At 38.8% G+C, this 16,323-nt stretch overlaps 1 protein-coding gene across 1 annotated transcript in view; it reads left to right on the forward strand.

The window, feature by feature from the left end:
• Nucleotides 1–14,495, forward strand: part of SLC19A2 (solute carrier family 19 member 2) — an 18,716-nt gene extending 4,221 nt beyond the window's left edge. The window contains exons 2-6 of the mRNA XM_087937882.1: nucleotides 513–1,121; nucleotides 5,922–6,144; nucleotides 7,140–7,332; nucleotides 9,125–9,266; nucleotides 11,958–14,495. Coding sequence (XP_087794008.1) covers nucleotides 513–1,121; nucleotides 5,922–6,144; nucleotides 7,140–7,332; nucleotides 9,125–9,266; nucleotides 11,958–12,086 — 1,296 coding nt within the window. The 3' untranslated portion in view covers nucleotides 12,087–14,495. The remainder of the gene's footprint in view (nucleotides 1–512; nucleotides 1,122–5,921; nucleotides 6,145–7,139; nucleotides 7,333–9,124; nucleotides 9,267–11,957) is intronic.
• Nucleotides 14,496–16,323: the final 1,828 nt, after the last annotated feature.

A 16,323-nucleotide genomic window follows, 5' to 3' on the forward strand; every position in this document is an offset into this window, starting at 1 on the left:
ACTGAATGGTGGAGGATGGAAAAGTGGAGGGCCCAGATAAACTTCCAAGGGGGCCTCAACGACTTTCAGAAAGAATGCTTACCAGCAGATCACTGCAAGGAATATAAATCAAAGTCAAAAGAAACATTTCTGGTTTCCATAATGTATTAATGTTTAATTTTTGTAATTAAACACACACACATGTTCATGTGTGTATATATACATACATATGTACATACATATACACATGCGCATGCGCGCGCGCACACACACACATATACACACTATGTGTCCATCAAACTTGATCAAAGGTCTTGTTCACATTTCCAACAAAAATTTGAAATTCCTTCATACAGATGATATTCTGGTCACAAATACCAATGATACATCATTTCATACAAGTTTCAGCCCTTTCATCCACTTATTCTCCCATTGTACAATTTGTATATTATAACCAAAATTTCCACTCTGTTTTGTCATCCATTCTTATTCCATATTTCCATTTTATAATGTTAATATCCCTTTTTTTGTAGGTCTTCAATGAAATTTATCCGGTATGGACATACTCTTATTTAGTGCTGCTGTTCCCAGTCTTCTTGGCCACAGATTATCTCAGATACAAGCCTGTCATCCTTCTGCAAGGACTAAGCCTTATAGTAACATGGTTTATGCTTCTCTACTCCCAAGGAATTCTAGCTGTTCAGTTCCTGGAATTCTTTTATGGATTAGTGACTGCAACAGAAATTGCTTACTACTCTTACATTTATAGTGTTGTGGACTTGAACTTGTACCAGAAAGTCACAAGCTACTGTCGAAGCGCTGCCCTTGTGGGCTATACTGTGGGCTCTGTCTGTGGACAAGTCCTAGTGTCTGTTTCAGGCTGGTCCCTGTTCAGTTTGAATGTGGTGTCACTTACTTCTGTATCTGTTGCCTTTGCAATAGCTTGGTCTCTGCCCATGCCACAGAAAAGCTTTTTTTTTCACCATCACCCAAGCTTCCAGGTCAGTAAGGAGATGAAAGTTTTAAATTATAAAAATGGAACAATTATCCAACATGATCCTGCCTTAAAAAAGGTTCCTGGGTTGGAAGATGTGGAATTGAAGATTCCATTAAATATAGAAGAGCGTCCTGCAGAGGAGCGAGTAAGTACTACTACTTTTGCATTGAGGGGTATGTGGAAAATACAGTCTGCCATTGAGCACTTATTTTCCATTGGATTAACCTGCGCTGATCAATAGTATGTTCCCCTTTGATACATCTGATCATTTAAAATTCTGGTGATGAGATTTTAATCATATTTGTGTTGGTGAGATCCTATTACTTGCCAAAACAAAGGGATTTCAGAATATAGGCAAACAAAACATGCCAATATGCACAAAATCTAGTTCTCTGGGGAAAACACATTTTTGGGGGTTGGAAGGAAGGCAATCCTTTTACTTTGTAAGGTAGGTTCCCAGCTACCGTGTTTCTCACAAAATAAGGCCCAGCCTTATTTTTTTTTTGAGCCCCGAAAAAACGGCTAGGCCGTCTTTTCGGAGGTGACTTAATTTCCTCCCACCTAGAGCAGCCCATACAGACATACCTCTCCACGAGGCTGTTTCTATCAGCCGACGAAAGCTCCCCGAAGGCAGAGTCCCCAGCTGCTTCGGGGCGAGGCGTGGCTGCCCGTGTCCCCTCGTCACTAGGCAGTGTCTTTCGGGCGATGGAAGCTCCCCAAGGGCAGTCACCAGCCACTTCGATCGGCCGATAGAAACTGCCTCGCAGTGAGGGGAGTGTGCGTGTGCGCTCGCCCCGAGGTCGCTTCTACCAGCTGATCGAATTGGCTGGTGACTGCCCTTGGGGAGCTTCCATCGCCCGAAAGACACCGCCTAATGGCGAGGGGACACGGGCAGCCACGCCTTGTCCCGAAGCGGCTGGGGACTCTGCCTTCACGGGAGCTTTCATCGTCCGATAGAAGCGGCCTCACGGCAAGGCGACTGTGTGTGTGCGCACTCGCCCCGAGGCCGCTTCTACCGGCCGATCAAAGTGGCTGGTGACTGCCCTTGGGGAGCTTCCATCACCCGAAAGACACTGCCTAATGGCGAGGGGACACGGGCAGCCACGCCTCGCCCTGAAGCGGCTGAGGACTCTGCCTTCAAGGGAGCTTTCATCGTCCGATAGAAGCGGCCTCGCGGCAAGGCGAGTGTGTGTGTGCGCGCTCGCCCCGAGGCCGCTTCTACCGGCCGATCGAAGTGGCTGGTGACTGCCCTTGGGAGCTTCCATCATCCGAAAGACACTGCCTAATGGCGAGGGACACGGGCAGCCACGCCTCGCCCTGGGCGGCTGAGGACTCTGCCTTCAAGGGAGCTTTCATCGTCTGATAGAAGCGGCCTCGCGGCAAGGCGAGTGTATGTGTGCGCGCTCGCCCCGAGGCCGCTTCTACCGGCCGATCGAAGTGGCTGGTGACTGCCCTTGGGGAGCTTCCATCACCCGAAAGACACTGCCTAATGGCGAGGGGACACGGGCAGCCATGCCTCGCCCTGAAGCGGCTGAGGACTCTGCTTTCGGGGAGCTTCAATCGGCTGATGTTCTATCGGTAGATCGGGGTATTCTAGCCTAAGCTTCCTGCAGGACACTCCTAAAGGCAAGTTTTCTCCCCATCCCCCGCCCTTCCCCCCATTTCTCTTCACCTTATGTAGTTCTAACGAATGATGTGAAAAATGGCGGGGAAACACATGGATTAAATAGGCCTAAATTTGGGGGGCAGGGCTTAATTTCACCTCATGCCTAGAAATCATGCTGGGCCTTCCTATTGGTGGAGGCCATATTGTTGGAGAGACACGGTATGTAACAGATTCTTCCAAGAAGAGTTTAGGAGAGCTATGGCTAGTCTTAGCCCAGTGCAATCTAGATATCATTTAATGAAAATTTGAACATAACATTCAGATTAGAGAATCAACATAACATTAAGGATTAATTGGGGTAGATTAAAGGGTCGTCTTGCCAGTTACATATGCTTAGCTGGCATGGTTAGAACAGAGGTAGAAAGGCTCCCTCCCCCTCCTCCCCCTTCTACTTGCACTCCAGTTTGACAGATTTCTCAGATTTCTTAATCACACAATGCTTCAGCATTTTTGCTATGAAAATGAAATAATTGGTGTACGAAGGGAGGCTCAGCCAATATCGTTGTACACATGTTGTACTCTGACAATAAAGGTAATAATAATAATAATAATAAAGATTAGGCTACAAAGTAGGAGACCGTGAGTTCAAGTCTCTCCTTAGCCATGAAAGCCATCTGGGTGACTTTGAGCCCTTGTTCTCTCTCAGCCCAAACCACCTTCATGGGGTTGTTGCGATGAGAAGGAGGAAGGTGTCTTGGATAAGTTTACCACCTTGAGTTATTTGTAAAAAATAATAAAGTTTCAAGGTGCAAACAAGCAAAATAAATAAAATGATCACTGGAAAATAATGTATATGTTTTCATATTGCCAAATGCATAAGTTTCTAGTGGTAAGAAGTATAACAAAATACGTTATATCCAATGCTACTTAGTTTATGGTCTCTTTGCTTTGTGTTTATTTGGCTTGTATATCTAAGCCCATTTTAAGTATAATTGAGACAAGACCAGTTTTTCTTGCTTAGTGTTTCTATTTGATGTACCTTATATGTGAACAATAAATGTGCCTGTTTGTCCCATTAACAGGAAGTGTAGGGTTGCTGTTTTAATGTAGAATGCTAGAAATATTGTTAATGTTTTGATAATATTCTGAAACCAAATACGAAAGCATGTTACTTAAATGTAATATTTGGTCATTTATGGTCTACTCCCAGCTAATTACCTTTGATAACTCCTCATTCTATCATTATGGAGCAACCATAGACAGATGCTCCTTATCAGGATTGAAGAAAAGATACAACAGTTGGGTGGTGGGAAACAAACCAGAAGAACGTTGTAGCAAGCCATTGATATATTGTTGCCAAGAAACCTACATATCTACAAAGTAAGGATTTTGTCATATTTTATGAAGGACTGTGACATTTACACATTTATACTTTTATTCTATTTTGAGATAAGGAACATACCTTTAATATTAATAATAAATAATATTAATATTTTGGCCTAGGCAAGCCAAAGGGTTGGGCAGCCATGCACTATATGGTTTCTTTTAATCCACATACAAAACTGGATTAATTTTAACCCTAACGCTTGCCTGATTCAATTGTGGATGCAAAATTTTGGCTTTTTTCATAGATTCACTGTAATTCATTTCTTGCTTTAATATTACAATTATGTACAAGCAACTAACTGTGATGGCATAACTAGCTGTATATTCAGAATATATGATAAATTGTGCTGTTTTTAATGAGCTCTTTCTATATTACATAAGGTCATTGGGTTAGAATAGCAATTGGGATCAGAATTTCTGTCACTAAACAATGCTGTCATAAATCATAAAGCATGCCACTGAGCAATGGCAGTTTGAGGACTTCAGAGGTCATTAGGCAAGGACCTCATGTGATTGTGCATTCCAGTTCTTTCTGGCTTTCCCATTGACTGCTTGTGGGAAGCTAGCAGGGAAGATCACAAATGACAATCACATAACTGCAGAATGCTGCAATGGACAGTAATATGAGCAGGTTGCTGAGTGTCCTGGATTACGATCCTATGACTGTAGGGTTGCTGCAATAGCCAGAACTTCAAGGACTAGTTATAAATAGCACTTATTCACTTGGTCACTGACTGAATGGTTGTTAAATGAAGACCACTGTACTGAAGGATTTTGTGAAAAATGCTCTAGATATCACTCTTTGGTCTACACAGAACTGTGGAAAGAACACTTGAATTTTTTATGTTCATTGTAGTCATGGTGATTCTTTGAGAGAGACTCTGGTTGTTTTTCATTTATGGAAAGTAATTAAGGTACTGAGAAGTACCATTCACCTAGCAACAAGGTCATTAATATGGGAGAGATCTGTGATATGAATACCAAACTTTGTTGTTAAAATCCATCATATTTAGAGTGCTATTGACTTTCTTATCCAACTATATTGTAAATGTTTGCCCACATCGAGCTGAAGCAAAGTATTATTTGCACATTCTAAGTAGTCCAAGCTAAAACAGATGGTGTATTATTTCTGCAACAATTGGTGATAGTTTTCTTGTGAACCATTTCCGTTATTATCAAGCATTGCTTAGCCATCACATGTTATTCAGATTTTTTATGGAATTATTGAACAGTTTTATTTAAATGTGACCATTGCTTGCTTTGTTTTTAAGGTGGTAAAAGGAAAGGTAGCTTTTGCAGAACTATGCAAAATAATGTTTGAGCTTGCATCGATTTTTATGATATGAAGGTAGTTAATTGTACTGTATGCTTCTGAAAGCCTTGGGAATAATTGGGAGCCTGTCTGATGCTGATAGAAAAAATATTTATGCATGAACTGAATACCAACGTCAGAACAATTGCTTGAAATATTCTTCAGTGTAATATCAAATGATTGCATTTTTTTTACTGTACTTATAGTTTAATAAACAGGCAGTAGAAAGACACATAGGGTGAGGGAACCATATAGGATCTGCCCCTTTTACAACATACCCTGTGCAGGATTATTGATTCCCACATTGACTGGAATACAAAGCTCTAAAAGTTACTTCCTAATATTTCATTTAGTAATGGAAATAAGCATAAAAGAAGTGTTAAGAGCATATTTCCGCAAGCAGAAAAATGGTCAGAGTGATTTGCTCTGTGGACAAGCATTCACAAATGAAAAGTATTCATACTTGCCACATACCTAAGGAGAAATGAAAACTCTCTGTGGTATTTGTTATGATTTCTTCTGAACCATAGGAACAATATTCTCAGAGTTTACCTGGATCAGTACTGTTCTAGTTGTACTATGATAGACATAAAAGACAATTCTCATATATTTTAGTTGAATTATTTATTTATTCCATATAGGAGCAAAAGGTGAACATTATGAAGGTAATCAAAGAACTCTGGCAGGACTTCTTACAGTGTTACTCTTCCTGGCCTCTGGTTTGCTGGTCTGTATGGTGGGCCCTGTCAACATGTGGCTATTTCCAGGTCATCAATTATACTCAAGGCATGTGGGAAATTGTGCTGCCTTCTCAGACCTCTGAGATCTATAATGGTGCTGTGGAAGCTGTTTCCACATTGTTGGGTAAGCTGTTTCTTAGCTTTCTTCTGATCAATGAAACATATTGTTGCATTTTGGAATTGTCAAAACTAATATTTACTAATTTGTATAAAGAGCATTTTGTCTTAAGAGCACTCTACTATGTTGCTGTTAAGTGAATTCATGTGATGTTGTTTTTAGCAATTTAGTCAAAATAGTTTTGAACTATTATATGGAGATGATACGTATACACATACACTCAAAGCAGTTTGGTCATATTCATGTGAATACATTTTCAGTGTAATGGCAACTAAAACAGTACAGTTATGGCTAAACAATCTTTACTGTGCAATATTTTGAGTAATGATTTCACCAGCTAGATTAGGAAGTATCCTACATAATCCAACTCCACCTGTATTATTCTTACTTCCGATGCCCATCATCATAAACTCTTCTGAATTCTGGTTTGTTATAAGCGACCAATAATTTGCTAAAGGAAACAAGTATATAACAGAAGTTGCATTTCAACTCCACACTGAAATTACATATAGATAATCCTTGACATTAAGAGTAATGACAGCCACCCCCAAAAGTTACTTACAACCTGGTTTTGAAATTCTGATGTTACCCCCCCCCCCCAATCCTGTGATAGTATTTTGAGTACTCAGCAAATGGCCGTTTGCAGCACTTCATGGTCATGTATTCATGATTTACAGTGGTTTTGCCGCAACCCAGTGTTTATTTCCAGTAATGAACAGTAGGCTTGTTTAACAACTGATGCATTCATTTAATGACCACCACAAAAATTGTAAAATTGGATCCAAGCACAATGTATGACTATAATTGCAGACTCAACAAATCCTAGTTTCTTCTTTCTGCTCATGCAAAAATTAACTAGCAAATACTTAGCAAAGCTATTACTGACTTCTTTTTTCTGATTTTGATCCCTGGAATATTCCTTTGAAAAAGTATTTAAAATATACAGTATACTGGACATAATTATTCTTGCACTCTAACTTGTTTGGATTTTCCATTTATAGGTGCTGTGGCTGTATTTGCTGTGGGACACATAAAAATATCTTTTCTTACTTGGGGTGAAATAGTCTTAGCTATGTTCTCCCTTTTCATTGCTGCAGCTATGTATATCATGGACACTATTCATAACATTTGGGTGTGCTATGCTTCCTATATGGCATTTCGAATTGTCTATATGCTACTCATTACAATTGCAACGTAAGTACTTGCTTGCATATTTCCTCATTTTATACATTTTTAATCTTGCCATTGCTCAGATATCATACATATATGAGACTGCAAATCCCCAAAATTCTAAATAATCTAATGAGAATGCTATCCCAGTACATATGGAATATACCACATTGAGGAATGTTGCTATATAGCTTTTGGAGTAGATTCACTGTTTGTCTGAAAGCTTCAGTTCTGTCACAACGAAGCTATAAAACAGCTAAAATAGGTTTGCACAGTGGTTTCACCACCAAGTGAATTACAAAGTAACAAAAAGCAGTGAATTTGTTTAGTTAAAATGGGGCTGGAAATTGGGAATGTAACAAATGTATCTTATACATTTGTTGTAAATGCGCTGCTTGTGGAGAACCACATTTCTGGAACCTCTAACCTAAGCGGATATAGGACTGGTACACTAAACTTTTATGGAAGCAGATGAGGAACCCCTTTAAATGTCAAGATAAATATGGGGAGTGCTGCATATCTGAAGGCTAAAACTGAAAATTAGTTCGTAAAATTAAATATAGTTTTTATAGTTGATTCTCATTATTCACAGATTCTATGCTTGCAGATAGGCCTACTTTAAAAATAAAACGAAAACACATGACAATTTGAAAACTCTTTTGCCTGTAGGTTACTTTGCCTTAGTCCCTCTTACCTTTTTCCTTTTTCTCAATTTGGGGATTGATGTCCTTAAGAACTTTTGGGTAGAAAGTTGTTTTTTTTACAGAAATAAGGCAAAAGAGGAAAGAAAACAGCATTCTCCTACCTCATATGTTTTCTTTAAGGTTCACAAAGGTCTGTGTGTGAAATGAATGGAACTCAATAATTATAAATATATGTAGGTATGTATGTATGTATGGCATTCAGCTTTGTTCGGGTATTTTCCCACTACACTATAGTTGTGCTTTTAAAGTTGTAGCAGGACATGAAACAGGTCATAGCATCGACTTCAATGGCACCAAAATCCTAGCCACTATAGAAAACCCCAGCCACAGAATTATCAGAGAAGCCATAGAGATTGAAAAAAGACCTGAAAGCATGACTAGAAGAGATGACTCCACCAGACTGTCAATTATCTGGAAGCCTGCACTCTCAAACAAAAAAATCTCCACACCACAAGCCAGGCAAACATATCCCCTCTGATACTTCCAGCTCAAACACACCCCAACCAGGCACCCAGATGAAACTTAGCTTCCTAATAAATGATAGCCGTCCATTTACTCGGAGCCAAGCCTCACTAAAAGCCTCCAATACAGGAAACACAATGCTGCCAGCCAATCAAGACAAAAAAAGCTACAAAACAGACAGAAGACAGAAGAAACACCAATCAAGCAGAACACAGCAGACTCCAAGACCAATAAACACAGACCAAGACTCCCAATCAATCAGGATGAAGAAAAAACAATTCTGGCACAGCAGTAGGCTAGCCCCAAATTTAAAACAGAAATGTCTGTGAAAATCTGACTCACAGACGAACACAATACAGAAGCCTGATGATGGCAGATGAGATTCTGCCGAAACGTTGCTACAACTTTAAAAGCACAACTATAATGATGTGGGAAAATACCCGAACAAAGCTGAATACCATACATATAAATACCCGCGAAAACTTAAGAATCTATCTATCTATCTATCTATCTATCTATCTATCTATCTATCTATCTATCTATCTATCTATCTATCTATCTATCTACAATATGGTTACATTTTGATGATCATCTGCAGATGATAAATGAAATATGTTGTTTAAGTTGATCTTTGTTTTCTTTTTCTGAAGGTTCCAGATTGCTACAAATTTAAGTGTAGAGCGCTATGCCCTTGTATTTGGTGTTAATACTTTTATTGCACTGGCATTGCAGACAGTACTCACATTGATAGTTGTTGATGCAAAAGGTCTTGGCCTTGACATAATTACACAGGTAAGATATATTAATTTTGATTGGGTGGGAAGAGAGTGGACAGCTTTTCATAACTTGTTACCTTGCAGAGACGTTAGATTTCAGTTCTCGTATGCTCCATATTCTCTAATATCAACATAACACCATTTAGAAAGGCTACCTTTGAGTATCTTCAAAATGTGAGAGGCCTTATAGGTTGTTTTTGGAGGGTAAAAAGTACATCACCCCCTCTATTTTAGGATATTTTTTAATATTCTTAATAAAGATCAGATTTTCTATTTTTAGACATATTGAACCGCTAGGATGTTCAACAGATGCAATAATACCAATTATAATTTGTGTTTAGTTTAAAATTGAATTGCCTCTTGGCTTTGGCTTCCTTTTTAACATTCCTGGAAATACATTAACAAATTATAGAGTAGGTAAACAGAATACAATCTAATTTGCTTTCTGTCATCACAAATTCTGTACCCGTGTAACTCATGTCTACACGGGAAGGAACAGGTATGTATGCCCTAATCATCTCATGACCCACATAGCTCCATATGGACTACCCTTGAAGATAATCAGAAGCTGATCTAAGATGTATTGGTATCAGCAATAACAGGCTTTAATATGTTCCCAGTTGTTACTGCTGCTACATGAGCAGCCATTTAGCTTCCAGGTACAATTTAAAATATTGGTCATCACTTATATAATCCTTCATAACATAGAGTCTGATTATCTACAGGATTAAGTATCTCCAATAATTTCTGTCCACCTAGAATGGGTGCACTCCAGATTAAATGTTGCTATCTTGTGGGAGTGAGGAAGTGTGCCTTTTCTGTCAGATCCCCTATCCTCTGGAATAACATTCCTGAAGACATATGTAAGGTTCTCCCTCCCTTAGAATATTGGAAACACTTATGACCTGGCTGTGTTTCCAGACTTGGGGTTAGTAAAACTCCTATTGTGGTAGTAATATTTTCCCCCCTCTGGGAACTACCAGAGGACCGCAAAAAAGCTGATGTGGTTCTCATCTTCAAAAAAGGAAAAAAAACAGACCCAAGAAACTATAGATCAATTAGCCTAACATCAATACCCGGGAAGGTACTGGAAAAGATAAAAAAAAACAGATCTGCCAACATCTAGGAACAAGTAAAGTAGTAACTAGCAGTCAGCATGGGTTTGTTAAAAACAGATCATGCCAAATCAATTTTATTTCATTCTTAAACATAGTGACTAAATTAGTAGATCAGCAAAATACAGTGGACATAATACCGTGTTTTTCACAAAATAAGGCTGGGCCTTATTTTTTTGTTTGAGCCCTGAAAAACGGCTAGGACGTCTTTTCGAGGGTGAATTAATCTCTCTTCCCCCTCCCCCCGCGTATCAGCGCTGTCTCCAACAACAGCTTTGAGTCGCTCCTGCTTTTTCCCTGTCCCCATAACAACAGGAAAAAAAACATTTTGAGGTACCTGGGAGTGCCCTGCGCTGCGTTTTGGTTTAATTCCGAGCAGCTGGGTGGGTGTGAGAAGAGCCGAGCAAGCGTCTCTGCTGCTGCTACCTTTGATGGGGGAATAGAAGGGGAACTTACCAAATCTGCAGATGATACTATGCTGGCAGGAATAGCTAACACCCAAGAAGATAGGCTTAAGATCCAGATGGATCTTGACAGTCTAGAACAATCAGCCATATCTAACAAAATGAAATTCAATGTAGAGAAAAGTAAAGTCCTACACTTAGGCAAGAAAAACCAAAAGTACACATATAGACTGGGTGAAACCAGGTTCAATAGCAGTAACTGCGAGAGGGATCTTAGAATCTTAGTGGACAACCAGCTAAACATGCACCAGCAGTGTGCAGCAGCAGCCAAAAAAGCTAATGCAATCCTAAATTGCATTAACAGAGGGATACAATCAAGATCAAGGGGTACTAATTCCACTCTATAAAACCTTAGTAAGACCACACCTAGAGTACTGCATCCAGTATTGGTCACCACATTATAAAAAGATATTGAGATTTTAGAAAAAGTACAGAGAAGAGCAACCAGGATGATTAAGGGACTGGAGGCTAAAACATATGAAGAACGGTTACAGGAACTGGGCTTGGCTAGTCTAGTAAAGAGAAGGACCAGGGGACACATGATAGCGGTCTTCCAATATTTGAGGGGCTGCCACAGTGAGGAAGGGGTGAAGCTATTTTCTAAAGCACCTGTAGGCCAGACAAGGAATAATGGATGGAAACTGAACAAGGAGAGATTTAACCTGGAAACAAGGAAAAACTTTCTGACAGTGAGAACAATCAACCAATGGAACAGCTTGCCCTTGGAAGTTGTGGGAGTGCCATCTCTTGAGACTTTCAAGAAGAGATTGGACTGCCATTTGTCAGAAATGGTGTAGGGCCTCCTGTTTGGGTGGGGGTTAGACTAGTGACCTACAAGGACCCTTCTAACTCTGATTATCTGTTATCAGTTACTCTGTTCTTATATTTTTAATGGTTTTGGGATATTGTAAGCCACCTAGAGTCTTCTGTAATTGAGCAGCTATAATAAATCTAATAATTATGATTCTTGAGACAAAAGGTCTAAAAGGTGCCCTCCTCCAGTTGTTTTTTAAAAAAACCCACAGCAAATTAAGTTATTTTTAACTTGTCTCATGATTGTACCTGCTGTGAGAGAAGTCAGTGAACATTAACTTCTCCATTTACTAAATCATCTTTGTTTTTTTGCAGTTCATGATCTATGCTGGCTATTTTGCTGTCATAGCAGTATTGTTCCTGATAAGTGGTACATACAGTATTATCAAGAATTTCTGGAGAAAGGAAAGGAGAAGAAATGATGCTGTTGCAGATGATGCTTAAAATATGAACTAGAGTATGAACTTTATAAACTTTATGAACTCATAACTTAAGTATGAACTCATTTGATATATGGTGGGGCAAACCTATTTTTAAATATGATGGTTTATATTTATGCAACTATTGTTACTGTAAAACCACTATCTGTATTGTATTTTACTCTATTTGTACTATATTAGTAGCATCCATTAGTAAAATACATTCATCTTATATAAATAAGAATGTTGTATTTAACAACATAATGTCAACGTGCCTTTTGTGGACAAAGTCTACACAGGAAGAATTTTTTTCTGTTTTTTTTCTTTATCCAGACCATAAAACTGTAAATGGAAAGTGATGGTTTTTTAAAAAGCATAGCCTAGCTATGCTTTCAGTGTTCTTTATATGTTGACTTTCAAAAGCCTAAAACTGTGAGGCACTGTGATAGAACTGCAGTTAGCAGTATCCTTTGAAATCAATTGGTCATGGCAGGATACTGCTCGTGTTTGGTAATTGCACATTCTGTATAACAGACCTTTCTGTATATGCAATCAAAATATTTTTCACTCTGTAGAGTGATTTCGGTAAATTTAAAGATTTTAGTTCTCTTTTGTTGCTATCCCTGATTTGCTGATTTCATGAAGTGTCAACTGTATATCCTAATTCATTGATATTACAGGCAGTGATTAACAAAAGCAGAAACCTCCTGGGATTCAAAAATAGGTTGTCATTTGGAAAATTTCTATTGGTCATATTAGGCTTTTCAGCTTCTCCAAAGAAAGACTTAAACTTTTGTATTTATGCTGTTATTAGTAGACTTTCACAATATCTGAGTAAAAGAAATGGCAGCTGTATCATTCTACATTATCTGTCCAAGTAATAGAAATTGTCTTGATTGCTGTTTTTGCCAGTGATTATTGTATTTTTGAATTGTGGAACAAATTGATACAACAATACTAGATAGGACATCATTACTTCGATTGTTTTGGTGTTTTCCAATAATCCATAATTTGGATTTATTAAAATCCTCTGGGTGGTTTCTGGAGCCTTCTGGGGTTACCCAAGTAGACTATAGATATTTCATAATAAATAAAAAAAGTGCAGAAGAACACAGGGAGTTCTATTTATCCTTTAAATTTAGAGAAGGAAGAGTTCATGTATACTTTTTGGGTTGCAGGGAGAAAAAAAAGTTGAGTTACTTGTTTTTTATTCCCTTCCTGTCCAGTTACATTGTCTATATTGTCATAAAATCAAATAAATCCATAAACAGCAGCTATTTTCTACAGGATGCTGGGGTAGTTGCTAAAAATAGCAGCCCTGGCCATATGATGAAAATGTTACGTGTGAAAAGTTACATCTTGTTCATCGGTTGTTGGTGAATAGCTACCATAGGAAATTATTCAGCAACTGTTTGAAGTTACAGTGTGTTCTGACCCAGCTCTCCAAACATGAAAAAAAAAAACCCTGAAGTTAACTCAAAGATTCCTTTATTAGGAGCACCAGCAGTCCCGGCAAAAAGTTTCTCTTTCAACACAAGCTAATAAGTCTGCGACAGGCTAGAAGATGACTAGTTGTCTACCACATGTATTCATCATCGTCCCCTGCCTTTTATCCCCAGAGTTAGGGTGGGGCTTCATTAACAGTGGTGGCTCTTCCATCCCAAGGATCGGCCCATGGATTTCCACTGCTCTCTGCTTTTCTGCCTTCTGCTCATCCATGCATCAGGCATTAGACCGAGCTGTTTCTCCTGTTCCTCATTAGTCACCTCCAGACCTGGGGGCTATTGGCTGTCTATCGGAAGGCTGATGGGCAGCCCAGGCTCTGCCTCTGTCTCTGTCTCTGTCTCTCTCTGCCAACTCCATTCCCTCTTCCCACTTGGAGCTCTCAGATTGCCTTGATGCTGACCCTGATTCCCATCTCCTCTGATTTGGCTGCTGGAGGGGTCAGGGCCTGACAGGCCACAACACAATGGCCCTGAGGTAGTGGTGCTTATGACAGGCCCTTGAAGTTCTGGCTTCCCCAGCACCTCATGGTCATGTGATTATGGTCTCGCTGCTTGGCAACTGGCTTGCACTTACAATACTTGCAGCATCTCACTTTCATGTGATCAATATTTGAAGCTTTCCTTGACACCTTCCCACAAGCAAAGTTAATGAGCAGGGAAGATACTTATAGAAATTGCTCACCCTCCTGCAGCTTTTTTTTTCCTGGAGGAGCCTGAGTACTCTCCTCTATTGGATAGCAGTCACTCCCATCCCCACCACTCTTCCACCCTGCCTAGCAGCCACCTCTGGTCCCACCATGTTCACGCAGCATCCACTTATCTCCCTGCTGGCTTGCTTGTGAGCTGCCTGGGACTTGCAATTTCCTGCTGGCTTCCCTGTGGACTTTGCTTATTGGAAGCTGGTAGGAAATGACGAGAAAATCGTTGCTTAGTGATCCACAATCCTCACTTAATTACAGCAACAGGGAACATTGGGGTTACTGTTGCCAAGTGATGTGGTCATATAATTTTGCACTTAATGGCTGCCTTGCTTAGCCAGGGAAATTCTGGTCCCAATTAACATCATTAAGCAAGGACTACCTGTATTTATATGTAGTTGTGAATGATTTTCAGTGAGGAAGAATTTTCCTATCCCCCAAAATTAATATGTATGAGGCCCATATTTATAAACCTGTTTAGAGTGGACTGTTCAGGTGGCGGCAACTAATTGACCTAGACTGATCTTGAAAAAGCTGGCCCAGTATTGGATGGGAGATACTGAAAAGTACCCAAGTGTAGCCTAGAGTGGAAAGCTGAAAATATCCAAAAGGCAGCAGGAAGATACTGTATTTCTACATTATTGCCAAAAAGTTCGTGGACTTGTCTATGGAGTCAGAAGTTGAGCTCAAATCAGTGGAGTCTTTATCATTTTTTCTGCCCAGCTTATAATATTTTCTCATCAAGTGTTATTTTTATCTTATTAGATTTTATTGTAATACTTGGAATATTATGGTTCCCAAAGTATGAGTATAAAAACTGGCAAATGACTGAAAATTCAGAAAAATGCTAATTATGGTTAAAGCCATAATATTCAATATTCAGTATTGCACTGTATTTTTTGTGACAAATTCTACTTTGGAAGTTAATCTTATGAAAACATCCAACAAACTTTAAATGATATCTTGGTGTAGTAAATTTTGTTGGCATCCAGAGCATCTTGATTTACAAAGCTCAATCTTCCCTTCAACTACCGTATTCATATAACCAACATACATAATTATAATTGAAAATATAACTAAAATTCTATGTACTTCAGCCCTCCGTGTTTCTTCTCTTGATAGCTGTGGAGGTTGATACAATACCTATGAAACCTCATTTATTTAAAGGATATTGTTAGTGGATGAATTAAGACACTTTCCTTGTTTGAGAACTGCACTTATCTGTGAATGCACAAACACACACAGAGTTAGGTTATACTAATACAGTCCATTCTTTTTGAGGATATATGTTTTTTGCATTAATATAATCACATTAGGGCACAGTGTTTTAAAGAGAGATTCCCTTCTCATAGGAAAAATAGCAGGAAAGCTAAATAATATCTTGATAGGAAACAATATTTTAATCAAATTGTAAAACTATTTTAAACAAATAAAGATATTTTATGTTAAATTTTGTTTTTGATCATTTATTGCAAAAATAATTCTAATATATATATTATTTAAAAATCATCTACATCCTCTTATGCACATTTAGAATTGGGCAGTGTTTTCCAAAATTTGTAACTGATTCTTTCTCATCATACATTATTGTACTACCGACCAGCCTTCATATGCAATTATAACCAAAATTATATTAATATATACTGTACTTTCTGATATGTATTTTAGCATTTTACTTCCTGGCATATATTAATCAGTTCCACTCCAGAAGATCAGAACAATTTTATTTACATCTCTCTTTCCTCCTCGTAAGATTTAAACCATCAGGCCACTGAACATTTCCAAAATCTGGAATGCCCAGCAGCATTCTTTACCTTTCCCAGTCCACCAAAAGGGCAATTGTCATTCATCTTTTTCTGCAATGCATCAAAAGGTGGTGGGATTTTTTTTTTTTTTGCCTTATGCTCACAAGCAGCATGTGCCTCATTTCATTGTACAAGTAGACAAATATAGCCATTTCAATCTGCATGCTGGCAGAAATGCCTCCCTTCAATCCTTAATAAAGAAGTAAGGAATCTACTCATTAGGAGCTGTGGCAAGCAGAGTTTTGACAATGAGA

The sequence above is a fragment of the Pseudonaja textilis genome, chromosome 7 (assembly GCF_049901715.1).
Source record: "Pseudonaja textilis isolate UNSWEBS1 chromosome 7, rPseTex1.2, whole genome shotgun sequence".
NCBI lineage: Eukaryota > Metazoa > Chordata > Lepidosauria > Squamata > Elapidae > Pseudonaja > Pseudonaja textilis.